This window comes from Panthera tigris, chromosome A3, assembly GCF_018350195.1.
Source record: "Panthera tigris isolate Pti1 chromosome A3, P.tigris_Pti1_mat1.1, whole genome shotgun sequence".
Lineage (NCBI taxonomy): Eukaryota > Metazoa > Chordata > Mammalia > Carnivora > Felidae > Panthera > Panthera tigris.
Genome location: NC_056662.1, coordinates 51,677,587 through 51,701,121, shown reverse-complemented (window position 1 = coordinate 51,701,121; position 23,535 = coordinate 51,677,587). Strand labels below are relative to the sequence as shown.

At 36.5% G+C, this 23,535-nt stretch overlaps 1 protein-coding gene and 1 pseudogene across 6 annotated transcripts in view; both read left to right on the top strand.

Moving 5' to 3' along the window:
- LIMS1 (LIM zinc finger domain containing 1) overlaps positions 1-5,556 on the top strand; it is a 161,975-nt gene extending 156,419 nt beyond the window's left edge. For 5 of the 6 annotated variants that reach the window (XM_042981054.1, XM_042981055.1, XM_007097755.3 and 2 more), the window contains exons 9-10: positions 441-516; positions 2,834-5,556. In XM_042981054.1, the coding sequence (XP_042836988.1) occupies positions 441-516; positions 2,834-2,948 (191 nt within the window). In that variant the 3' untranslated portion in view covers positions 2,949-5,556. Of the gene's footprint in view, positions 1-440; positions 517-704; positions 1,409-2,833 lie in introns of those variants that run through there. The other variant, XM_007097752.3, reaches the window with a different exon arrangement.
- A 16,400-nt stretch (positions 5,557-21,956) lies between these two features.
- LOC122237484 lies at positions 21,957-22,053 on the top strand (annotated as a pseudogene).
- Positions 22,054-23,535: the final 1,482 nt, after the last annotated feature.

The following is a 23,535-nucleotide window of genomic DNA, read 5'->3' as shown; positions in this document are numbered from 1 at the left end:
CATAATGCATGTTAAATACACACTGCACCATGCACAGAGTGAGAGGGCAGGCTTTGGCGGGAAGGTATGGTACATACTGTTTATGTGCCTCACAGGATACTCTAAAGGGAAGAAGAAAAGTTTTAACTGTAAATAAAGATTGAAAAAGGCAACGGTAATCTTCCTTAAGATGAACCCTACAGTCACGGAAAACATTAAGTGCTCAGTTTTTTTAATAATGTGAAAAAATAGCCTTTAATTAATTTATTAATTGGATTGATTCAGTAAACATTAATTAATGGCGCTGAGATTTTTAGTCCTGTGATTCTTTTGCAAAAAAGCCTCTCAGAACCTCTTCTAAGTGTTGTGGAGGCACCCTTAGCTCTGTTTGAGTTGAGGATGTCAGCGCTGCCACTTTGAACGCCAAAGTGTGTGACCATGTGTCTTTGCTCTTTCTCCAGTGGTCTCTGCTCTGAATAAGGCCTGGTGTGTGAACTGTTTTGCCTGTTCTACCTGCAACACTAAATTAACACTCAAGTAAGTCTGCGGTTTAGTCCCGTGTGAATCCTAAGACCAAAACTTTAGGTTAACATTTTTTTAAATAGAGTATTTTTAAAAATAATTATCTGATTCCTTATTCTTTCTATTTAGGCCTCTGAATGTAAAGGTTCTTCCTTTAATTGTTTTATGTTGTTTCTTCTATTCCTTCTTTGTCCTGCTCAAAGGGATAAGTTTGTTGAAATTGATCTCAAACCAGTCTGCAAACACTGTTATGAAAAAATGCCAGAAGAATTTAAGAGGCGACTTGCCAAACGGGAGAGAGAAGCAAAGGATAAGGACAAGCAGAAAAAGAAAAAGCCAGTCTGTTTGTAAACTTTTCTGTCCCTTCTATCATCATTTTCACTACTTTCTTCTTTGGTTAGTCCTTTAGAATGTGTTTTGTTCTCTTTTTGTCTCTTGCTTTTTTATTGTCTCTTCCTTTTGGCATGTGTTTGTAGCTGCCAGAGATTGAAATACAAGTAGTTGTCCTCTGTAGAGCTGGGCCTTTTGGGTAATTACTAAGATTCTTCTTTTTTTTTTTAAGTAGATTCAAAGGGAAGAATTCCAATCTCTATTTAGTAGACATTAGGGAAAGTTTTAAAGTATTTTTCTCTGATAATTGCAGCTTTTAAAATCCTGGTTTTCAGTTTCTTTGCCTAAAATGATTTAATTGATAAACTCCAATCATCACATGTTCTAAGCTCTGCATTAAGTTAAATCCTTTCAGCATGTTTCATATCTAAGCAAAAACCATCTACTGTACATAATAAGAGCTCTAATGTCTTTGGTGTATGTAATCTGCTTTCACAGAATACCCATATGCTACTGTTTATGGATTCATTTTCTTGATGTTTTCAAAGCCTACTTACTTTATTCCTGATTTTTATGGGAAATATTTCAATCTTTGAAATTCTGTTGAATTCCTAGCATGATTGTCCTTTTTTCTTCATGGTTATCACTATGTTCTGCACTCCAACGAAAGTTTTTTATTGTTCCAGTTCTCGTGTTTCCTTCTATAAAGAGGAATTAAAATTCAAATATAAATTAAAACAATTGAAGGTTTGCTTAGCAGTATCTCTGAAAGCAATGATAATTTATTTCCCTCATTAAAAAAAATGGCAGTTTTAATAGCTTTTGTTCTAAGAAGTCTTTGGGAGAATATTGTAACTCATTAGTACTATTTAAATCAAATTGTCAATGGAAAAATAAGATCATTTGAATTTCTATCAGCATCAAGAGCTCTGTGAAAAATAGCTAGAGAATAATTTCCATGTAATGCTTTAAAATAAAAGATTTTTCATTTTAAATATAATAGGAATTAACTTTGTTATTAACCTTATTCTTTAAAATTACATCACCTGATTTAATCATTTGTCATAGATAACAAAGTACCACTAAATTTCTTCCAGAAATGCTGCCTAAATACAAGTTAGGAAAATGCAAAAGTTACAAGGTTGTGCATATACTCAGTTCACAGTTTAGGACCCTCGATTTCAACAGTAATGAGCGATTGTAATGGTATTACCAAATGGAAATGCATGACAGATACTTAGGAGGCTGTCTAGAAACCTGTGCTCTCCAGAACTGTTTTACAAACAAATTGATAGATAATGTGTATTGTTCTAGCTTTTAAAACATTGAGTTCTCCATACAGCTAACCATTCACAAAATGGAACCACAGGCAATCTATTTCATTTCTGTTTTTTAAGAGTGATTAAAAACATTCTTATATCTCCCCTACCAACTTTTCTGTCAGACAACCAACCAAAAAACCATTATGATTTCAGATTTTTTTGAAGATAATTTTTTTGGTGCTGGAGGTAGGAGGCAAATCATTTCATGCAAGGAAAGATAAAACCTATAGCTCCCTAATTTAAAATATTAAGTACAATGATATTGCCTTCAACAAAGAGAAAGTCATTCACATTACAAAAATACAACTCCTGGCTTTTAATAACTGTTCTTTAAAGTGTTCTTGTGGTACATGAACATGTGATTGACCCTACTACCTAAATTATATTGACATTAGATTTCCTGTATACATGTGAGCACGGACTAAAATGTAATGTACATTCTGTATTAAACAGAGAGATGTATAAGATCAATTTATAAGGACAATTTTTTTCCAATGGTATTATAATTTTTTTACATCTCCACAATGACAAGAATTAAGATTAGAATTCATTTTTTGCTATGAATATTAATGTCACCATATTGTATCTTCATTTACTTCAGTAAAATTACCTCACATTATTTATATATCTGTATTAAATACCTTTCTACTGATTTCTTTTATTATTGTTACTGTCTTTAGGAATAAATTTGTGGAGTTTGACATGAAGCCAGTCTGTAAGAAGTGCTATGAGAAATTTCCGTTGGAGCTGAAGAAAAGACTTAAGAAACTAGCTGAGACCTTAGGAAGGAAATAACTTCCTTTCTTTTGTTTTTTCTCTTCTGTGCAAAGAAAAGAGATTACCAACATTACTTGACTTGGTCCACCCTGTTTAAAGCTGTATCTCAAAATAATTGAGAGTGAAGAGGGCCTATATGAATGGTTTTCTTTATCTCCTTTTTCTCATTAAAAAAGAAAAAAAGCTTGTGTAATCATATTTAAAACACAGATGAGATCATGATGCTTTTGTTAAATACCCTATCAGTTTGTTGAAATGTAGACTATACTTAACAGCAAAAACACATGGTTAAATGTTACATGTTAATCAAGGTCCAAAAAAATTAATTTAACTTTTAAAAATGAAAATAGGGAGTCAGCTTTCACATGACTCAGATACAATAGAAACATTATTTTACTTTGTATTTGAAAGAAAATAAATTCCAACAGCTGTTAGGGAGGATATAAGGAAGAAAAATAACCAACCAAGAAAAACAAATCTTGTAAAATGTTAGTATGTTTATCAAACTAGTAGTTATAAAATGAATATACACATTACTAAGACAAGAAACAAGTGCATTCAAAACTACTTGATTTCATTTTTTGTTAAATTCAATAATTACTATGCTTAGTTTTATATTTTGTTCTCCTTGTGAAACTCTTCCTTCATACAGTTACTTAACATAGTAGTTATAGCTAGCTAATAGTATGCCTTTTTAAATTTTTTGCAAAAAAAAATTTATACTAGACATTTGAAAATTCAGTACACTTTACAATATTGGAAAAAATGAAGTATTTTTTAATGGATTACAGCAATTATGCTTCTAAGCTTAAGGTCAAAGATGTAGTCTTAGAATAGGACACAAAATTAAATTTTATGTAGCTTAGAATGTATCGCTTAAAAACAAGTGAATTTATATGTATTGGTCTTCTTGCCTTTATAACCATGCTGACTAATATCTGTGCTTCATACATAATCAAACTTGCCTTGCCTTAGAAACATACTTAATTCAGGAATCCTAGCTGTTTCATGCAATACCAAAAATAAGTGCATTGATTGAGATTTGTAAACCCAAATTCATTTGCCACCACTAAGATGAGATTTTTTTTTTTCCTCTCCTTTTTTTGGGAAACACATTGAAATTAATTTTTGTCATCTTAAAAGAATGATATTGATATGTGTTTCAAGTTTTTCATTTCAAATCTCATAATTGGATTTTATTTAAGTAGGAGGTAAAAATGACATTTTTAAATTGGAAGGGGATGTTTAAATATCAATTTTAGATCAAAAGTAGTGAATCATTCTACCTTATAAAATGTTTTTAAACGTTTATCCTGAAGTTTCTAGACCATTCTTTCTTGGCAAACTTGTTTGCAATGCAAATTTTGTGAGTAATTGTTAAATGTTGCTGCTGCTATTTTTCATTTAAAAGTAAGTTCCCAAGACAGACTTCTAAGGAGGAAAGTATTGGTTTTTTAAAAAATTGCTGAAATACTGTTTTGCCATTAAAAAAAAAACAACTCAGGATGCTACTCACTCTGCCATTAAAGTATTTGTATGCATGTATTTTTTAAAAGTTTGTGCATGCACTTTACAAGAGTAAATTCTATCTTGGTTTTCAGATAACTTATAACCAATTATTTTTTAGTGTTCTTTTAGAGTTCAAAGAATTATCAATGATTGAAAATAAACAATATATAGTTTAAGACTGTATGTACTCAGAAGTTTAAAACAGTCTTTGCATTGGACAGTAAGAATAAAATCCATCTGTGTGCCTTCGTCAGCTAATATGTAACCAGCAAGGAAAACCTTGAAAGTATTTATTAAATACTATACTATGGATATAGGCCAAATAGTGCAGGCTTTGGCAGTTTGGGGTCTTGATGCTAAATTCTCAAATACCCCTATGGCAGAAATAAGGAACAGAAGAGCAGCCATTTACCCATAGTCTTAATCATTTTGAAGATGCATGAACTCAGCTCAGCTTGTTTACATATCTTACACAGCCAGGCCTCTCCTATAGCCAGATGTCCCACTACTGTCTTTGCTCACTCTTTTAAAATAAGAATTGGTATTTCCTGGAAGTTCTAATACTCTAGGGTATTTTGTCTAGATGCAATACTTCCTTCCTTGATAAGGGACATCATTGGAGCCCTTACCTGTGGGAAAGGAAGAGGAAGTCAAAAAGTTGCAAGTGGAATAGAAGACTTGGTTGAGTTCATAATACTTTTCATGGGGTTTTCCCTGGCTGTGGAAAAACTCAGGCTAGTAAGCATTTCTCTGTTTAAAGTCCTACAAGGCAATTTGAAATAATTCATTGTTCTTACCCAATTTCTAAGTGCTCTTTTTCATACCAAGCCTAACATAATTGGGGGAAATGTCTGAGTACAAGTAAAACATTCTTTGGATCATGTTCAAAGCCTTATTAATATCGTACCTAAAATGATAGGTCATTTTGCCTCACTTGCCAAAATAGCCATTTCTAAGTTAAGGAAATTTTGAGGTAGGCTTACAGCATTATTGTTGTATTTCATTTTAGAATGTAAGCTCGATGGCAGGGACACTATATTGTTAATTATGTTTTTGTATAGCAACCATTGCAGTATACTCTTGGTGCTTAATAAATGTTCATAATTATTAAGACTAATCCTATTGCACATTGTTTCATTTGAATGACTTTGAGACCTAGAACTATGAGAAGATAGGACTAATGTTTAAGAAAACAGCTGGTGAGGGGGTGGTCCCTGGCTGGCTCAGGTAGTGGCACATGCAACTCCTGATCTTGGGGTTGTGAGTTTGAGGCCCACGTTGGGTGTAGAGATTACTTAAAAAAATAAAATCTCTAATAAGAAAACTGTTTTGGAAACAACTTCAGTGTCCATCCACAGATGAATGGATAAAGAAATTGTGGTGTATTATGCAATGGAATATTATTCAGCCACAAAAAAGAAGGAAATCTTGCCCTTTGCAACAACATGGATGGAACTGGAAGGCATTATGCTAAGTGAAATAAGTCAGAGAAAAACAAATACCATATGAACTCATGAACATATGGAATCTTAAAAAAAAAAGGGGGCCTAGAATACAGAGAACAGATTGGTGGTTGCCAGAAGTGGGGTGTCAAAGTGGGAAAAATGGTTAAAAGAAGTCAGAAGGTACAAACTTCATTATAAAATGAAGATGTCCTATACAGGAAGGTGACTATAGTTAATAACATTATATTGTATATTTGAAAGTTGCCAAGAGCAGATCTTAAAAGTTCTTATCATGAGAATAAAAAATTTTATAATTATGTATGGTAATAGATAACTAGACTTCCTGTGATCATTTTACAAGTGTAGATACTGAATCATGTACATCTGATATTAATATAATGTTATATGTCAATTATATCAATTTTTTTCAAAAAGGTTCACTTAAAGCCAATTTTAAATGTAGTTTCTTTGGAACACAATTTAAGTAATCCTGTATCTACATCCATGTAAAAATACCAAATTAAACATTCTCTACATAAAGATCGCAAGGCGGTTTCCACAAATACTATCTTATTTAATCCTTACAATTGTATGAGTTACTTAAAATTCTTCCCAGTTCATAGCAGAGGAGTTGCACAGTGATGTTAAGTAGGTCCTGGAGGTTGCATGACTTAAAAGTGGCATATCCAGAATTTGAACCAAGTATTCCTGTGGTTCCAAACTTATACATATTTCTATGCTGTTACTTGGGTGGGGGGGGTGAGATGTATATATGTGTGTGTTTGTGTATGTGAGAGAGAAAATTAAAGTAGTTCTAACTACAAAATATACTCGTGTATGAATAAAAGAAAATGATCTAGTTACTGTGTATAACCCAAATCTTGGAACCATATAGAATGGGGGTGGAGTCTTCCTGCTACTCACCATAATTCTGGTTATTTTGAACTTCTTAACAAAAGAGATAGAGATCTTAATACATCACTTTGCAAGCCCTGAGGCACTGTGTCTGGTGCTCTCAAGGGGCACCTCTTCCTCTTCCACTGCACCCTCCCTCCCTGAGCCTTAGTCCTCCTTAAACGTAGAGGTTCCAGGGCCTCTGTGATGTAAGTCTCAGTCTTTTCCTGCCCTGAGCAGGTCAGATCTTTGGCTTCCTCTCGCCCAAGTAGGAGAGATGGGCAATTACAGCACCACGTGGGAAGTGTTGTGAAGGTGAGCTTAGGGCTTTGCTAGATCACAGCAGCAGCAGCAGCCCCTGCAGCCGGGGAGGAAAGACTCCTAGAGGAGCTGGATCTTCAGAGGGGAATACCACTTGGCCAGGCAGGGGAGGAGGCCAGGGGTGGGCACCCTGGCCCACTTTCATTTCCTAAAGTCTGCATTTCCTCATTTCCTGTAGTGGCACCACCATCTGTCCAGAATGTAGAGCTAGTACAGGCTGATTTCTATTATTTCCGCCCCCAACAACCTCTCCCTGCCCCACATGTACACACTCCATCGCTTCAACTGTAGAAAGTTCCCAGGGGCGCCTGGGTGGCTCAGTCAGTCAAGTGTCTGACTTCGGCTCAGGTCATGATCTTAGGGTTCATGGGTTTGAGGCCCGCATTGGGCTCTGTGCTGACAGCTCAGAGCCTGGAGCTTGCTTCAGATTCTGTGTCTCCCTTTCTCTCTGCCCCTCCCCTGCTCGCATTCTGTCTCTCTGTCTCAAAAATAAATAAATGTTTTAAAAAATTTTTGGGGCGCCTGGGTGGCTCAGTCGGTTGAGCATCCGACTTCGGCTCAGGTCATGATCTCACAGTTTGTGAGTTTGAGCCCCGCATTGGGCTCTGTGCTGACAGCTCACAGCCTAAAGCCTGCTTCTGCTTCTGCTTCTGCTTCTGTGTCTCCCTCTCTCTCTGCCCCTAACCCACTCGCATTCTGTCTCTCTCTCAAAAATAAATAAACATTAAATAATAATATCTGTGTTAATCAATTGACAAAAATGTAAAAAAATGTTGTGTCAAGGACTTTCGAAGTCAGGCCCTAACCTATTGTCAGGTCTGTCTGTGCATATTGGTTTATGTTCCCACCAGAAGGTTGACTCTGGGAGGAAAAGACTGTGTTGTTTTCATCCTGTACCTTCCAGCCACTTCCAGGGCCCAGCGCCCAGTAGGAGCTCAGCGATTGCTAAATGACTGACACATACCTGGGCATACATCACGCCATTACCAGTGTTAGCTAGTCTACAAGAACTTTCAAAGCTAAGAACCAGCACAATGTCTACACCTAGGGTTTTCTTTCTAAAAACACAAATGCCATCCCTTCCTTTTTAAAAAATCTCTTAGGAAATGCTTATAATACCAAAAGCAGGATCCAAAATCTTACACAATATCATCATAAAAGGTACAAAAAGCCATTTTAAATAGATGGAGAAAATGCATAAAAATGTTATTAAGATGGTTCCTAAACTTTTTGTTTGGAGTTTTTTGGCAGGGAAAAAGGGGGGACTTTACTCAATTCCAATTCAGGTAGTGTTGTCTGGTTTGCCAAAATTAGTATTATACTATAGTAACCAAAATGCTAACTTTATTTTTTGAATGTGTTTTGTTAAATTGGTTATTGTTTACATCTTTTTTGATATTGTTGGCAATTTTTCCTCCACCTGTGGAGCAATGGTGAGCTAAAAGCCTCTCCTGTATAAATTCTCACAAATTCTAACTTTGTAGAGTTGAAAGTAAAGGTCTGTTCCAGGTGTGCTCCCCAAACCATACTGTGATCACCTCAACCTTAAGACTTTACTGGGTGGACCATGAGTTCAGTGCCTCAGACACACCCCCTCACCTAGAATCTCCAGTCACCGTGGGGCCACACAAGTGCACTTGCTCCTGTGTCCTGACCTGCCTCACCTGACTCCACTGGGGAGACCCCAGTGTTTCAGAAGGAAAAAACATTATTTTTTTTCTCACGTCTAAAACCTTGGAATTTCCTTCTGTACTTTCTAATCCCGCTGTCATATTAGAATTTTTGATGCCACAAGATCAAGTAGGCAATCTCCACTTGATGACTGTCACTAATCCGGGCAACAGGCAAGTAGCTTCTTCAATCTAAAATTGTACCACAGGTGACTGGCTTGTGTTCCTACTAGAAACCTAAGTTTTGTTTATATGGACCAAGAAGAAGATCTCAATCCCCAAATTGTTAGAGACAAGCATGAAAGCAGTAGCTTACTAAAAGGATATTCATTTGCACATATCTTTAACATCCCATAAGAGGGTTTATTGGGGTCAACATATCAACATTTTGAAAATTATTCCTACTGCTTTCCAATTAATAATCAGGAAACATTAATATTCAAGAATATTCAAGATTCAATAATATTCAATTCAATTGAATTCAATTGAATATTCAATTCAATAATATTCAAGAATGATACCTCCTGATTAAATGTGGGGTCTAACCCACATTTCTCTACTTTTGAAAACTTGACATGGCTATTTCCCTGTTTCAAGTTGTAAATTCCTTCAGAGGACAGCTAAGGCCTTTTAATTTTGTGTACAGTGATGAGTTCTAAACTATTTGGAACCAAGCTTTCTGGCAACTTCTGCCAGAATACAGGCAAAAAGTAGAAAACAGAAGCTTTAAAAACACGAAAGATATATAAAGTCCATGCACGAATGTTCATTACCTAGAAAAATCTCTTAGACCCTTGCTTGTCACCTGCTTAGTTTACACACGATTCTTTTTTTTTTTTTTTAAGTTTATTTATTTTGAGAGAGACAGAGACAGCGAGAGGGGGAAGGGCAGAGAGAGTGGGAGAGAGAGTGGGAGAGAGAGCAGTTGCCATGCTGCCAGCTGAGGAGCCTGATGTGGGACTCGAACTCATAAACTGTGAGACCATGACCTGAGCGAAGCCAAGAGTTGGTCATTCAGCCAACTGAGCCCCCAGGTGCCCTTTTAAAAATTTTTTAGAAATGTTTTTATTTTTATTTTTGAGAGAGAGAGACAGAGCACGAGCAGGGGAGGGGCAGAGAGTGAGGGAGACACAGAATCCAAAGCAGGCTCCAGGCTCTGAGCTGTCAGCACAGAGCCCGATGTAGGCTCGAACCCACAAACTGTGAGATTGTGACCTGTACCGAAGTTGGAAGTTTAACCTTCTGAGCCACCCAGGTGCCCCTACACACAATTCTAATGAGCTTAATGAATTTCCCATACCAGATAAAAAGACGCCAAATAGAAGTGGAGAGAGGGTAAACTAAAAGTAAATTCAAGAAACATTTATTGAGTGTACACTTTTGCCAGCCACTGCACTGGAAGACAATGAAACAGCAATAAACGTTCAGGCCTTGGAAAGCTCACAGTGTACCAGGGGCCATTAAAAAATGACTCAGAACATAGTGCAGTAAGAACCAACATTAGAAATAGGAGTAGGATGCGGAGAAATTTCTCAGAGGAGAAAATGGTTAATTCTAGAAAGTCTAGAAAGATTTTCCAAAGGTGGTGATGGCTGAACTGGGGCTGAAAGACACTGCAGAGCTTTCCTGAGGGAGAAAAGGGAAAGGAGCTTTCCAGGCAAAGAGAACAGCCTGTGAAAAGAACCTGTGAGAATACCCATTTAGTTGGGTCCCAGGAGCCAAAACTCTGAAGGGGAGAGAGTTCTCCAACTGAGCTGTAGGCCCAACAGGGTGAAACCCAAGAGGGTAAAAATGGTGTTGCTTTTATTCCGACTCCATCCTCCTGCTGCTTGGCCGCAAATGCAAAATGCCTGGCAGAGCTGCTTAGGTAAAGCCTCAGTTTTCTGATCAGAAGACTAAAAACTAGAACCTGCAGGAAACAAAAGTAACAGGGAAATTTCCCAGAGAGAGTTGCTCAGGGAAGTGACCCCACAAACCTGTTTATGAACTCCAGGGCCCCTTTCGGAGCGACCCCTGGACGGACCTGGTCCTGCTCCACATACCAAAGAACTGAGCTGAACTGACAGACCACCGTCCACGGTCCTCAGTTGGCCACTAGGTGGCACACAAGTGGGACAGAACTTGAATAGCCCTGTCAGCACTCTGGAAACTGAACTGACTTTGGAACCATAGACCACAGAAGGCGAGTTGGAATTTGTGGTTTGAACCTAACCAGCTAGATTGCCTTAACAAAAATACCCACACTCTCCAGAGGATTTAATTTAATTTAATTCAATGAGTTTTTTTTCTTTTTAGTATATTCACAATGTTGGTCAGCGCTTCCATGATTTAATTATAGAACAATTCGATCACCCCAAGAGACCCCATATGTGTTAGCAGTCACTCCCATTACCCACTCTCATCCCTTAGCAACCACTAGCCAACTTTCTGTGTTTACGAATTTGCATACTCTGTACATTTTCACATAAATGGAATTACACAATATGTTGTCTTTTGACTGGCTTCTTTCACTTAGTATAATTTTGTCAACATTCATCCACATTGAACCACAAGGTTCATCAGTACTTCATTCTTTTTTTGCCAGATTAATATTTTTTTTAAGTAGGCTCCACACCCAACGTGGAACTTGAACTCATGACCCCGAGATCAAGAGTCATATGTTCTTAAATCTAAAATTGTATCAACTGAGCCAGCCAGGTGCCCCTAGATAATATTGTTATGTGGGTATACCACATTTTGTTTATAAATTTACAGTTGATGGACATTTGAGTTGTTTCCACCTTTTGCTGTTTTGATAATGCTGCTATAAACATTCATATGTAAGCTTGTGTGTGGACACATTTTCATCCAATTCATGAACATGGGGTATCTTTTCATTTATTTGGGTCTTCTTTAATTCTTTTAAAAAATGTGTACTTTTGAGTCTATAAATCTTATACTTAAAGCTTTAAGTTTATTCAGAAGTATTTTATTCTTTTTGATGCTATTCTAAATGGAATTGTTTTCTTAATTTCATTTTGGATTGTTCATTGCTATTTTACAGAAGACAATTGATTTTTAATTGACCTTGTATATGCAACCTTGTTGAATTCTTTTATTATTAAGCTCTAATAGGTTTTTTTTAGAACTCTTAAAGAGTTTTCCATGTATAAGATTAAGTCACTTATGAAAGAGTTATTTTTATGTCTTCCATTCCTATATGGATGCCTTTTATTTGTTTTTCTTGCCTAATTGCCCTGGCTAGAACCTCCAGTACAATGTTAAAAAGAGGCAGTGAGGGGCGCCTGGGTGGCCTAGTTGGTTAAGCATCCGACTTTGGTTCAGGTCATGATCTCGTGGTTTGTGAGTTCAAGCCCTACATCAGGCTGTGTGCTGACAGCTTGCTCAGAGCCTGGAGCCTGCTTCGGATTCTGTCTCCCTTTCTCTCTGCCCCTCCCCCACTCACACTCTGTCTCTGTCTCTCTCAAAAATAAACATTAAAAAAAGAATTTTTTTTAAGAGGTAGTGAAAGAGGACATCTCTGTCTTGTTCCTGATCTTAGGGGGAAAGTTTTTGGTCTTTTGCCATTAAATATGATGTCAGCTGTTGTTTTTTTGTAGATAGCCTTTACCAGGTGAAGAAATTCCCTTCTATTCCTTCATTGTTGATGGAGGGATGAATCCCTCCCCAATCCCCATGAAAGGGATTGGGGTTTTTTAAGTGCTTTTTCTGAACCTGTTGAGATGATCATGTGATTTTTTTCCTTTAATTCTATTAATATTTTGCAATTAATTGTATTATTTTTGTATGTGAACCAACTTTGCACTCCTGGGATAAGCCTTACTTGGTATAATCCATTGTAGAAGCTGGATTCAGTTTGCTCCCATTTTGCTAAGGATTTCTGCATGTGTATTCCTAAAGGATATTGCTCTGTAGTTTTCTTTTGTTGTCTTTTTCTGGCTTTGGAATCAGAGTAATAGTTTCATCATGGATTACATTAGAAAGTGTTACATTCTCTTCTAATTTTTTGAAAAGTTTAAGAAGGATCAGCATCTGGGATGCCTGGGTGGCTCAGTCAGTTGAGTGGACGACTTGGCTCAGGTCATAATCTCGCAGTTTGTGAGTTTAAGCACTGCATCGAGCTCTGGGCTGGCAGCTCAGAGCCTGGAGCCTGCTCTGGATTTTGTGTCTCCCTCTCTCTCTGCCCCTCCCCTGCTTGTGCTCTCTCTCTCTCAAAAATAAATAAAAACATTAAAAAAAAAAAAAAAAGAAGGATAAACATCCATTCTTATTTAAAAGTTTAGTATAAGAGTACCTGGGTGGCTCAGTTGGTTAAGCCTCTGACTTCAGTTCATGTCATGGTCTCATGGTCCGTGAGTTGGAGCCCCACATCAGGCTTGCTGCTGTCAGCACACAGCCTGCATGGGATCCTCTGTCACTCTTTCTCTCTGCCCCTCCCTTGCTCACACACTCTCTCTCTCAAAAATAAATAAACAGGGGCGCCTGGGTGGCTTGGTCAGTTAAGCGTCCGACTTGGGCTCAGGTCATGATCTCGTGACTTGTGAGTTCACGCCCCACGTCGGGCTCTGTGCTGACAGCTGGGAGCCTGGAGCCTGCTTCAAATTCTGTGTCTCCCTCTCTCTGACCCTCCCCCGTTCATGCTCTGTCTGTCTCTGTCTCAAAAATAAACATTGAAAAAAAATTTAAATAAATAAATAAATAAATAAACGTTAAAAAAAAGAAGTTTAGTAGAATTCACCAGGGAAGCGATTGGATCCTGGGCTTTTCATTGTTGGGTGTTTTTTAATCACCAACTCAATCTCTTATTATAGATCTGTTCACATTTTCTATTTCTTCTTAAGTTGTTTTGGTAGTTTTTGTCTATGAATTTGTCTACTTCATCTAAATTATCTAATTTACAAGCATATAATTGTTCATAGTACTCCTTTATAGTCCTTTTTCTTTTTTTTAAATTTTTTGAAAAACTTTTAGAGTTTATTTACTTATTTTTGAGAAAGAGCATAAGCGGGGGGAGGAGCACAGAGAGAGGGAGAGAGAATCCCAAGCAGGCTCCCCACTGCTAGCACAGAGCCCAATGCGGGGCTTGAACTCATGAACCATGAGAAGTCATGACCTGAGCTGAAACCAAGGGTTAGACCCTTAACTAAGCCACCCAGACTCCCCTACTACTTCTTAAAAAAAAAAAAAAAAAAAAGTTTATTTATTTTGAGAAAGAGAGCATGAGTGGGGGAGGGACAGAGAGGGGGGAAAGAGAGAATACCAAGCAGGCTCCCAGAGTGGAGCCTGACTCAGGGCTTGAACTCACGAACCACGAGATCATGACCTGAGCTGAAACCAAGAGTCTGACACTTAACCATCTGAGACACCCAGGTGCCCCAATATTTTTTATTTCTGTAAGTCAATATTAATATACCTTATTTAATTCCTGAATTCAGCAATTTGCGTCTATTTTTCTTGGTCAATCTAACTAAAATTTTGTCACTTTTAAAAACCTTTCAAAAACTAACTTTTGATTTTGTTGATTTTCTCTACTATTTTTCAAGTAACTTTTAAAAATTTAATTGTTGTAAAAAATACCTAACATTAAATTTACCATCTTAACCATTTAAAAAAAAATTTTTTTTTAACGTTCATTTATTTTTGAGACAGAGAGAGAGCATGAACGGGGGAGGAGCAGAGAGAGAGGGAGACACAGATTCGGAAGCAAGCTCTAGGCTCTGAGCCATCAGCCCAGAGTCCGACGCGAGGCTCGAACTCACGGACCGTGAGATCATGACTTGAGCTGAAGTCGGACGCCCAACCGACTGAACCACCCAGGAGCCCCTTAACCATTTTTAACTGTACAATTCAGTAGTGTTAAGTATATTTGCATTGTTGTTAAACAGATCTACATAACTTTTTCATTTTGCAAAACTGAAATTCACATTCACATATTAAACAGTTCTCCATTTCCTCCTCCTCCCTCCCCTGGTGACCACCATCCAACTTTCTGTTACTTTGACTGTGACTACTTTAGATACCTCATACAAGTGGAATCATACGGTATTTGCCTTTTGGTGCCTGGCTTATGTCCTTTAGCACATTGTCTTCAAACTTCATTCATGGTATAGAATGTGACAGGATTTCCTCTTTTTTTTTTTTAAGGTTGAATAAAGTTCCATTGTATATATAACAACATTTTGTTTATCCATTAATCTGTCAATGGATGTATGGATTGCTTATACCTCTTGACTATTGTGAATAAAGCTTTTAGGAAGATCTGTGTGCAAGTATCAATTCAAGATACTGATTCCACTGCTTTCATATATATGCACGCAAATGGGATTGCTGGATCGTATGGTGATTCTAATTTTAATTTTTTGAGAAACTGTCATACCGTTTTCCATAGTGGTTGCACTATTGTACGCTCCCTCCAATAGTGCACAGGGATTCCAACTGCTGCTCATCTCGCCAACACTTGTCATTTCCTGGTTTTGTTTTTCATAGTAGCCATCCTAATGGGTATAAAATGATCTTACCGTGATTTTAATTTTCATTTCTGTAATGATTAGTGATGTTTAGCACCTTTTTATATGATTTTTGGCCATGTGTATATCATCTTTGGAGAAATGTGTAAGTTTTATGTCCATTTTTTCATTGAATTTTTTTGTTTAGTTTTCTCTATTATTTTTTTTTAGTCTGTATTTCACCATTTTCAGCTCTAATCTTTGTTATTTCATTCCTTCTGCTTGCTTTATGTTTAGTTGTCTCTTCTTTTTCTATGTCTTAAGGCACAGGTTTAGGTTATTCATTTGAGATCATTCTTCTTTTTAAATATAGGACTTTTCTGCTATAAATTTCCAAGTACCATTTTAACTTCATCCCATAAGTTTTGATATGTTGTGTCTTCATTTTCATTCATCTCAAGGTATTTTCTAACTTCCCTTGTGATTTCTTTAGACTCACTGATTATTTTAGAAGTATGTTGTTTAATATGCACATATTTGTGAATTTCTAAGATTTCTTTCTGTAATTTATTTCTGCCTTCATTCCATTGTTGTAAGAAAACATATTTTGTTTGATTTCAGGGTTGTTGTTTTTTTTTTTTAATTTCTTGAGTTTTGTCTTATACCCTGGCACACTGTCTATGCTGGAGAATGCTCTGTGTACACTTGAGAGTAACATGCATTCTGCTGTGTTGGGTAGAGTTTTCTGTAGATGTCTTTTAGATCTAATTTGTTTACAGTGTTGTTAGAGTATTTTATTCCCTTGGTGATCTCTGTCTAGTGGATCTACCTTTATTGTTCTTTAAAATATATTTGATGACTGAAAGAAAAAGTATAAGATTGCTCAGTGCAGTTTACAGTGAATGTAAATGTACTTTGAGACATCTATAACATAAGGAGAGGAAGGTAAAGATATCTAATTGGTCATTAGGTTTCTATAGTCTACCTGAAATGATAAAGTATTCATACTAAGTAGTCCATAAATAATTAAGTATATTGTAATCCCTAGAGCTACCATTTATAAAACAATGATGTGGGGCACGTGGGTGGCTTAGTCTGTTAAGCATCCAACTCTTGATTCCGCCTCGGGTCATGATCTCACGGTTTGTGAATTCAAGCCTGGTGTCAGCTTTGCACCGGCAATATGGAGCCTGCTTGGTATTCTCTCCCTCTCCTCTCTCTCTTCCCCTACACCACTTGCTCTCTCTCTCTCAAAACAATAAAAAAAAAAACTTTAAAAATTAAAAAACAACTATGCAAAGAGATATAGTCAAAGATAATAAATTAAAACAAAATGAGATTAGTATTCAAAATATTCAAATAACCAAAAAGAAAACAGAAAAAAGTTAGTAGAGAAATAAAAAATAGAGCAAACAGAAACCATTTATTTAGTTTAACAGTAGACATAAATCCAAACATATCAACAATTATATGAGGTATAAATGGACTAAATATAGCAACTAAAAGTTATACATTATCAGAGTGGATAAAACAATACCTAACTATATGCTGTATAAGAAACTAACTTTAAATATAATGATATGTAGGTAGGTTAAAAGTAAAGAGATGGAAAAAGAAATACCATTGAAACATTAATCAGAAGTGATGGAGTAAGTAGCCATATTAGTATCAGACAAAGTAGATTTCAGAGAAATCATCAAGGATAAAGAAGGCTATTCCATAATGATAAAAGTGTCAATTCACTAACAAGACACAACAATCCCAAATGTATTTTCATCTGACACCAAAGGTTCAAAATTCATGAAGCCAAAACTGAGAGAACTAAAGGAAAGAATAGATAAATCCAAAATTGTAGTTTGGGACTTCAATACTCCTCTCTCAATGATCAATATAACTAGTAGATAGAAAATCAGTAAAGACACAGAATGGAACAGGACCATAACCAATGGGATCTAATTGACATTTGTAGAACACTCAACAGGAGAATAAACATTCTTTTCAAGTGCACATATATGATTCACCAAGACAGTCTATATCCTGGATCAGAAACCAAACTTGGGAGGCACCTGTGTGGCTCAGTCAGTTAAGCATCTGACTTTGGTTCAGATCATGATCTTACGGTTGGTGGGTTCAAGCCCCACATTGGGCTCTGTGCTGATAGCTCAGAGTCTGGAGCTTGCTTTGGATTCTGTGCCTCTCTCTCTGTCCCTTCTCCTCTCAAGCTGTTTGTCTCTCTCTCTCAAAATAAATAAATAATCATTAAAAAAGAAAGCAAACCTTGGGGCATCTGGGTGGCTCAGTTGATTTTGGCTCAGGTCATGATCTCATGGTTTGTGAGACTGAGCCCTGCATCAGGTTCTGTGCTGACAGCGCAGAGCCTGCTTGGGATTCTCTCTCTCCCTCATTCTCTCTCTCTGCCCGTCCCCCACTTTGTGCTCTTTCTCTCTCTCTCTCAAAATAAATAAATAAATTTAAAATAAAAAGAAAGCAAACCTTAAAAAAAAAGCAAACCTTAACAATTTTAAAAGAGGACATGCAAATCATGTCCTCTAACCTTAATGGAAGTAGAAAAAGCAAATGGAACAGGAGAATCTCTAACCACCTGGAAATTAAACAACAGACTTCTAAATAATTGACGAATCAAAGAGAAAATCTCAAAGGAAATTAGAAAATATCAATATCCCTCAATTTAGATGCAAAATCCTCAACAAAAATTGGCAAATCAAGTAGTATACAAAAGGTTAATACATATTCAGCCATGGAAAGCCATAAAATTCTGAAAAATACTATACTGTGAATGAACCTTGAAAACATTATGCTAAGCCAAATAAGCCAGACACAAAAGGACAAATACTGGATAGTTCCAAATACAAGAGGTACCTAGACTAGGCAAATTCATAGAGTCATAAAGTAGAATAGAGGTTACCAGAGGATGGGGGGAATGGGAACTAATTGTTTAATGGGTACAGAGTTTCTTTTTGGGGCAATAAAAAAACTTTTGGAAATGGATAGTGGTGATGGTTGCACAACATTGTGAGTGTACTTAATGTCATTGAATTCTACATTTAAAAATGGTTAAAGTAGTAAATTTTATGTTATGTGTATTTTACCACAATAAACTAACAAGCAAACCACATAACAACCATGTGGGGTTTATCCTGGTATTCGAGGATGGTCTAATATTTTAAAATGAATCAATGTAATTATATTAGCAGCTTAAAGAATGTCCACTCATGATAAAAATTGTTAGCAAACTAATAATAGAAATTTCCTTAACCTGATAAAGGCATCTACCTAAACCTATAGCTAACATCAAGTTAACAGTGAAAGTCATTCTCCTTAAGATCGAAAACAAGGAGTGTTCTCTCTCACTGGTCTTATTCAATATTTACTAAAAATCCTAGACCTGAAATAAGGCAAAATAAAGAAATAAAAGGCATACAGATTAAATTACATGATTGTCAGTGTGTGAAATCCAAGTAACCTACAAAAAATCTACAACTAACAGGTGCATTTAACAATGTCACAGGATATAAGGTCAACATACAAAAATCAACTGTATTTCTCTATACTAGCAATAAGCAACTGAAGGCCAAAATCTAAAAAATAAGACCACTTACATTTTTTCTATGAAAAATGAAATAACTATAGTCCAACAAAACATATACAGGATGTAATGACAAAATATTGGTAGAATCGTAGAAGAAATTTTGACAAAGAAGAGTCATACTACTTGAGGAATTACATTCCTTGATTATAAGACTTATATATAGCTAGAGTAATCAAGACAGTGTATTATCTGCAACAAAAAATACAGAAATCAGTGAAACAACATGGAGAGTCCAGATATAGACTCATGTTAATACTATCATTTGATTTACACAAAGCGGCAATAGCAATTTAATGGAGAAAGGATAGTGTGGGGACAACTGGACATCACTATGCAAAAAAACACCCAAAATCTTATTTATTTATTTATTTATTTATTTATTTACTTATTTATTTATTTATTTATTCAGAGACAGCACAAGTGGGAGCAGAGAGACAGGGAGAGAGAGAGAATCCTAAGCAGGCTCCGCGCTGCCAGAGCAGATGGCGACACGGGGCTCAAACTCATGAAACTTAGATCATAACCTGAGCCGAAAGCAAGAGTCAGATGCTTAACTGCTTGAGCCACCCAGGCACCCTTAAGCCCCAAGTTCTTAACATAAATTTCTCACTTAGTGCAAAAGTTAACTCAAAGTGGATCATATATATCAATATAAAGTGTAAGATGTGGAAGAAAACCTTGGTGACTGGAGGTTGCACTAGAGTTCTTAGACATGACACCAAAACCATGATTCATAAAAGAAAAAATTGGAAGTTGAACTTCACCAAAATAAAAAATGTTTACTCTGTAGAAGACACTGTTTAGATAATGAAATAAAGTAGAGACTGTGAAAGAAAATGTTTGCCAACCACATATCTGATAGAGAACTTGCAATCAGAATACATAAAGTCCTCTCAAGCCTCAACACTAAGACAACAAACAACCTGATTACAATATGGGCAACAAATAAAACACAGTTTACCAAACAAGATATGTGGATGGCAAATATGCCTGAGAAACAACATTCAACAGTATTGCCTATTAAGGGCTAAAATACAATCATGATGAGATCTACTTCACACTGGCAAAATGGTAACAATAATGCAGAGCCCCTGGACTTCATGTATTTCTGATGGGAATACAAAAATTATATAGCTGCTTTAGAAAACAGTTCGGCAGTTTTTTAGAATTTTAAACATGACACCCATCATAGGACTCAATGATCCCACTCCTGAGTCTTTAGAGCAGGTGTAAGTGAAGTTTTCCTTACAGGGCCAGAAAGTAAATATTTTAGGGTTAAGAACATAGGTCTCTGTCACAACTACTCAATGGTGTCACTGTAGTGCAAAAGCAGCTGTAAGACAGTATATAAATGAGTGGGCAAGGTTGTGTTACATTAGCATTTTATTTGCAGAAATAGGCAGCCAGCCCTAGTTTGCTACCTCTTGCACTAGAGAAATGAAAACTATGTTCATTGAAAAAGATGTATACAAATGTTTATAGCAGCTCTACTTATAATCATCAGAAATTGGTAACAACCCAAATGTCCTACAACTCATGAATGGATAAGCCTGTGGTACATTCATACCGCGGAGTATTACTCAGCAATGAGAAAGAATAACCTATTGACACAAGCAAAGACTTGGATGAATTTCAAAGTCATTATCTGAGTGAAAGAAGCTAATATCAAAAAGTTACATACTATATGATTCCATTCATGATATTCTTGAAGAGATAAAACTCAAGTGTACAGAAATGATCAATGGTAAGGGCTCAGTTGGGGGTGCAACTCTAATAATGGGAATGAATCTTAGTGGAAGATGGAATTGTTCTGTATCCTGATTGTGGAAGTGATTCCATGAATCTATACATATCAAAATTCATAAATGTACATAAACTATACATCCCCCAAATGGGCAGTTTTTTGAGATGATTGTTTACCAATAATACCAACATCAATTCTCCCTATTTAAATTTTTTAATGTTTATTTTTGAAAGAGACAGAGAGAGAGAGAGAGAGAGCGCGCGCGCGCAAATGGGGGAGGGGCAGACAGAGAGGGAGACACAGAATCTGAAGCAGGCTCCAGGCTCTGAGCTGTCAGTACAGAGCCTGATGGGGGGGCTAGAACCCATGAACCATGAGATGATGACCTCAGCTGAAGTTGGATGCTCAACTGACTGAGTCACCCAGGTGCCTCCAATTCTCCCAATTCTTAAAAACCAATTCTCTCCAATTCTTAAAAAAAGACAGTAATCACCATTTTGAGCCTTTATCTCCTTACCACCTAATCCCTCCTTCACAGTTTGCATGCTAGCTTTGTCTGCACCATTTCTTTCAAAAATGAACTTTTAGGAAGCAAGTCTAAAGAGTTTTTTTCAGGGCGCCTGAGTGGCTCAATCAGTTAAGCATCCCACTCTTGATTTTGGCTCAAGTCACGATCTCATGGTTTGTGAGTTTGAGCTCCGCGTCCAGCCCTGCGCTGACAATGCAGAGCCTGCTTGGGATTCTCTCTCTCTCTCTCTCTCTCTCTCTCTCTCTCTCTGCCCCTCTCCCACTTGTTTTCTCTCTCTCTTTCTTGTCTCTCTCAAAATAGTTTTTCTCAGTCATCATTCCTGATCTTTTTGCAGCATTTTATGCTGTTAATTATTCTCTCCTTAAAGCTCTGGGTTTTAGCTTCTGGGATGCTGTACTTTTTGGAATTTCCCTCAGCCACATTGAGTGCTACAGGTAGTATCTATTTTCTTACATAACCTGTTCCTCTTCATGTTTAATATCTGAAAAACAAGCAACAGAATTATACAGAACTGTGCTGTCCAATACACTAGACACATATGGCACTTGAGCACTAGAAACGTAGCTAGTGCTACTGAGCAATGAAATTTTTAATTTGATTTAATTAATTTATTCATTAAAAATTTTTTTTTAATGTTTATATTCAAAAAGAGAGAGAGAGAGCGCATGAGCAGGAGAGGGGCAGAAAGAGGGAGACACAGAATCCGAAGCAGGCTCCAGGCTTTGAGCCATCAGCACAGAGCCCAACGCAGAGCTCAAACCCATAAACTGTGAGATCATGACCTGAGCCGAAGTTGGACACTTAACCGACTGAGCCATCCAGGTGCCTCTGATTTAATTTAATTTAAAAGCTTGATATCTGCTAGCAGCACATAGACTAAAATTGGAATGATAGAAGATTAGCATGGCCCCTGCGCTTGGATGACATGCAAATTCATGAAGTGTTCCATATTTAACAATAAATAACTAGATAGATACGTAAATAAATAAGTAAGCAAACAAATTTGATATACAATTACTGAAAACTTCTAAGTATATTTGGAACAACTTGAGTATATTAATCTATTTTTTTCAAACCTAAATTTTATGAAATCTAAATACAGACCAAGTATTACTGATGAAAACCTGGCATTTGAATTAAGATGTAAATGTGAAATATACACCAAATTTTAAATGCTTAGTACAAAAAAAGGAATGTAAGGTAGCTTATTTACAATGTTTATATTAAATGCATGTTGAAATTACACTATTTTGAATATATTGGGTTGAATGAAAGATTATTAAAGCTGATTTCTCCTGTTTGTTTTTACTTTTTAAAGTGTGGCTTCTAGGGGCACCTGGGTGGCTGAGTCGGTTAAGCGTCCGACTTCGGCTCAGGTCATGATCTCACAGTTTGTGGGTTTGAGCCGAGTCGGGCTCTGTGCTGACAGCTCGGAGCCTGCTTTGATTCTGTGTCTGCCTCTCACCTGTTCACACTCTGTGTCTCTCTTTCTCTCTCAAAAATAAATAAACATTAAAAAAATTAATAAAAAAAATAAAATGTGGTTTCTAGAAAATTTTAGGTTACTTGTTGGGTCACATTATATTAGATAGCACTGATTTGGGAGTTTCAGTTCCCAAAGACATACATACACACGTATGTATGTGCATATATACACACATATATACATGCAAAGAATATACATACATATATGTATTTCTCAATTTATTATTTATACAAGCTCTGCCTCACATGATTCCAGGCAGGGTTGTGCTGTCATGTGATAGTTGCAAATCCTTTCTCAGTTGATGGGTGAAGGATCAATTTCTGCACATGACAGTTTAGGTTATATGGATGTCAAGAGCAGCACATGCAAAAACCTTTATTTTCAGAGATGCAACCAAAGCAAAAGTTTTAAAATGAAAATAACTTATGTCCACGAATAAAAAAATGGCAATGTGCAATCATGTTGGTTTCTCTTGTTCCTAAGGTTCTTTATGAACATTTTAAATCTCATCATGTCTATTAAGTTCAAAAGCCAAGAGAATATTCAAAATGCTGTCTACAAAGTAGTAGTTTGGGATTACTATAGAATCATTCAAATTGGTAGCACTGAGAAAATGATGGGATAAACTGACAGTATGAATGGTTCTGAAGTAAAAAGGAATCATGTGATATATGAAAGATGTGTCTGCAATTGATGCTAATTAGCAACAGATACTAGAGGTGTTTGAGGAGATGAAAGAAACTTGTTTTATCAGCATCAATGTTAAATGCCTGTTAGCTCAATTAATTCAGAAGTTGAGGACTCAGATTAATCAGGTAAAACCACTGCTAATGAAAAATGTCATAAGCCAAATATTTCTATGAATTCAACTCTTATTCAAATTGAATTTGCAATGCATCGACATGACTGATGGAACTGTTAGAGTGCAATTCATCCCCGTGCTAAGGAGTT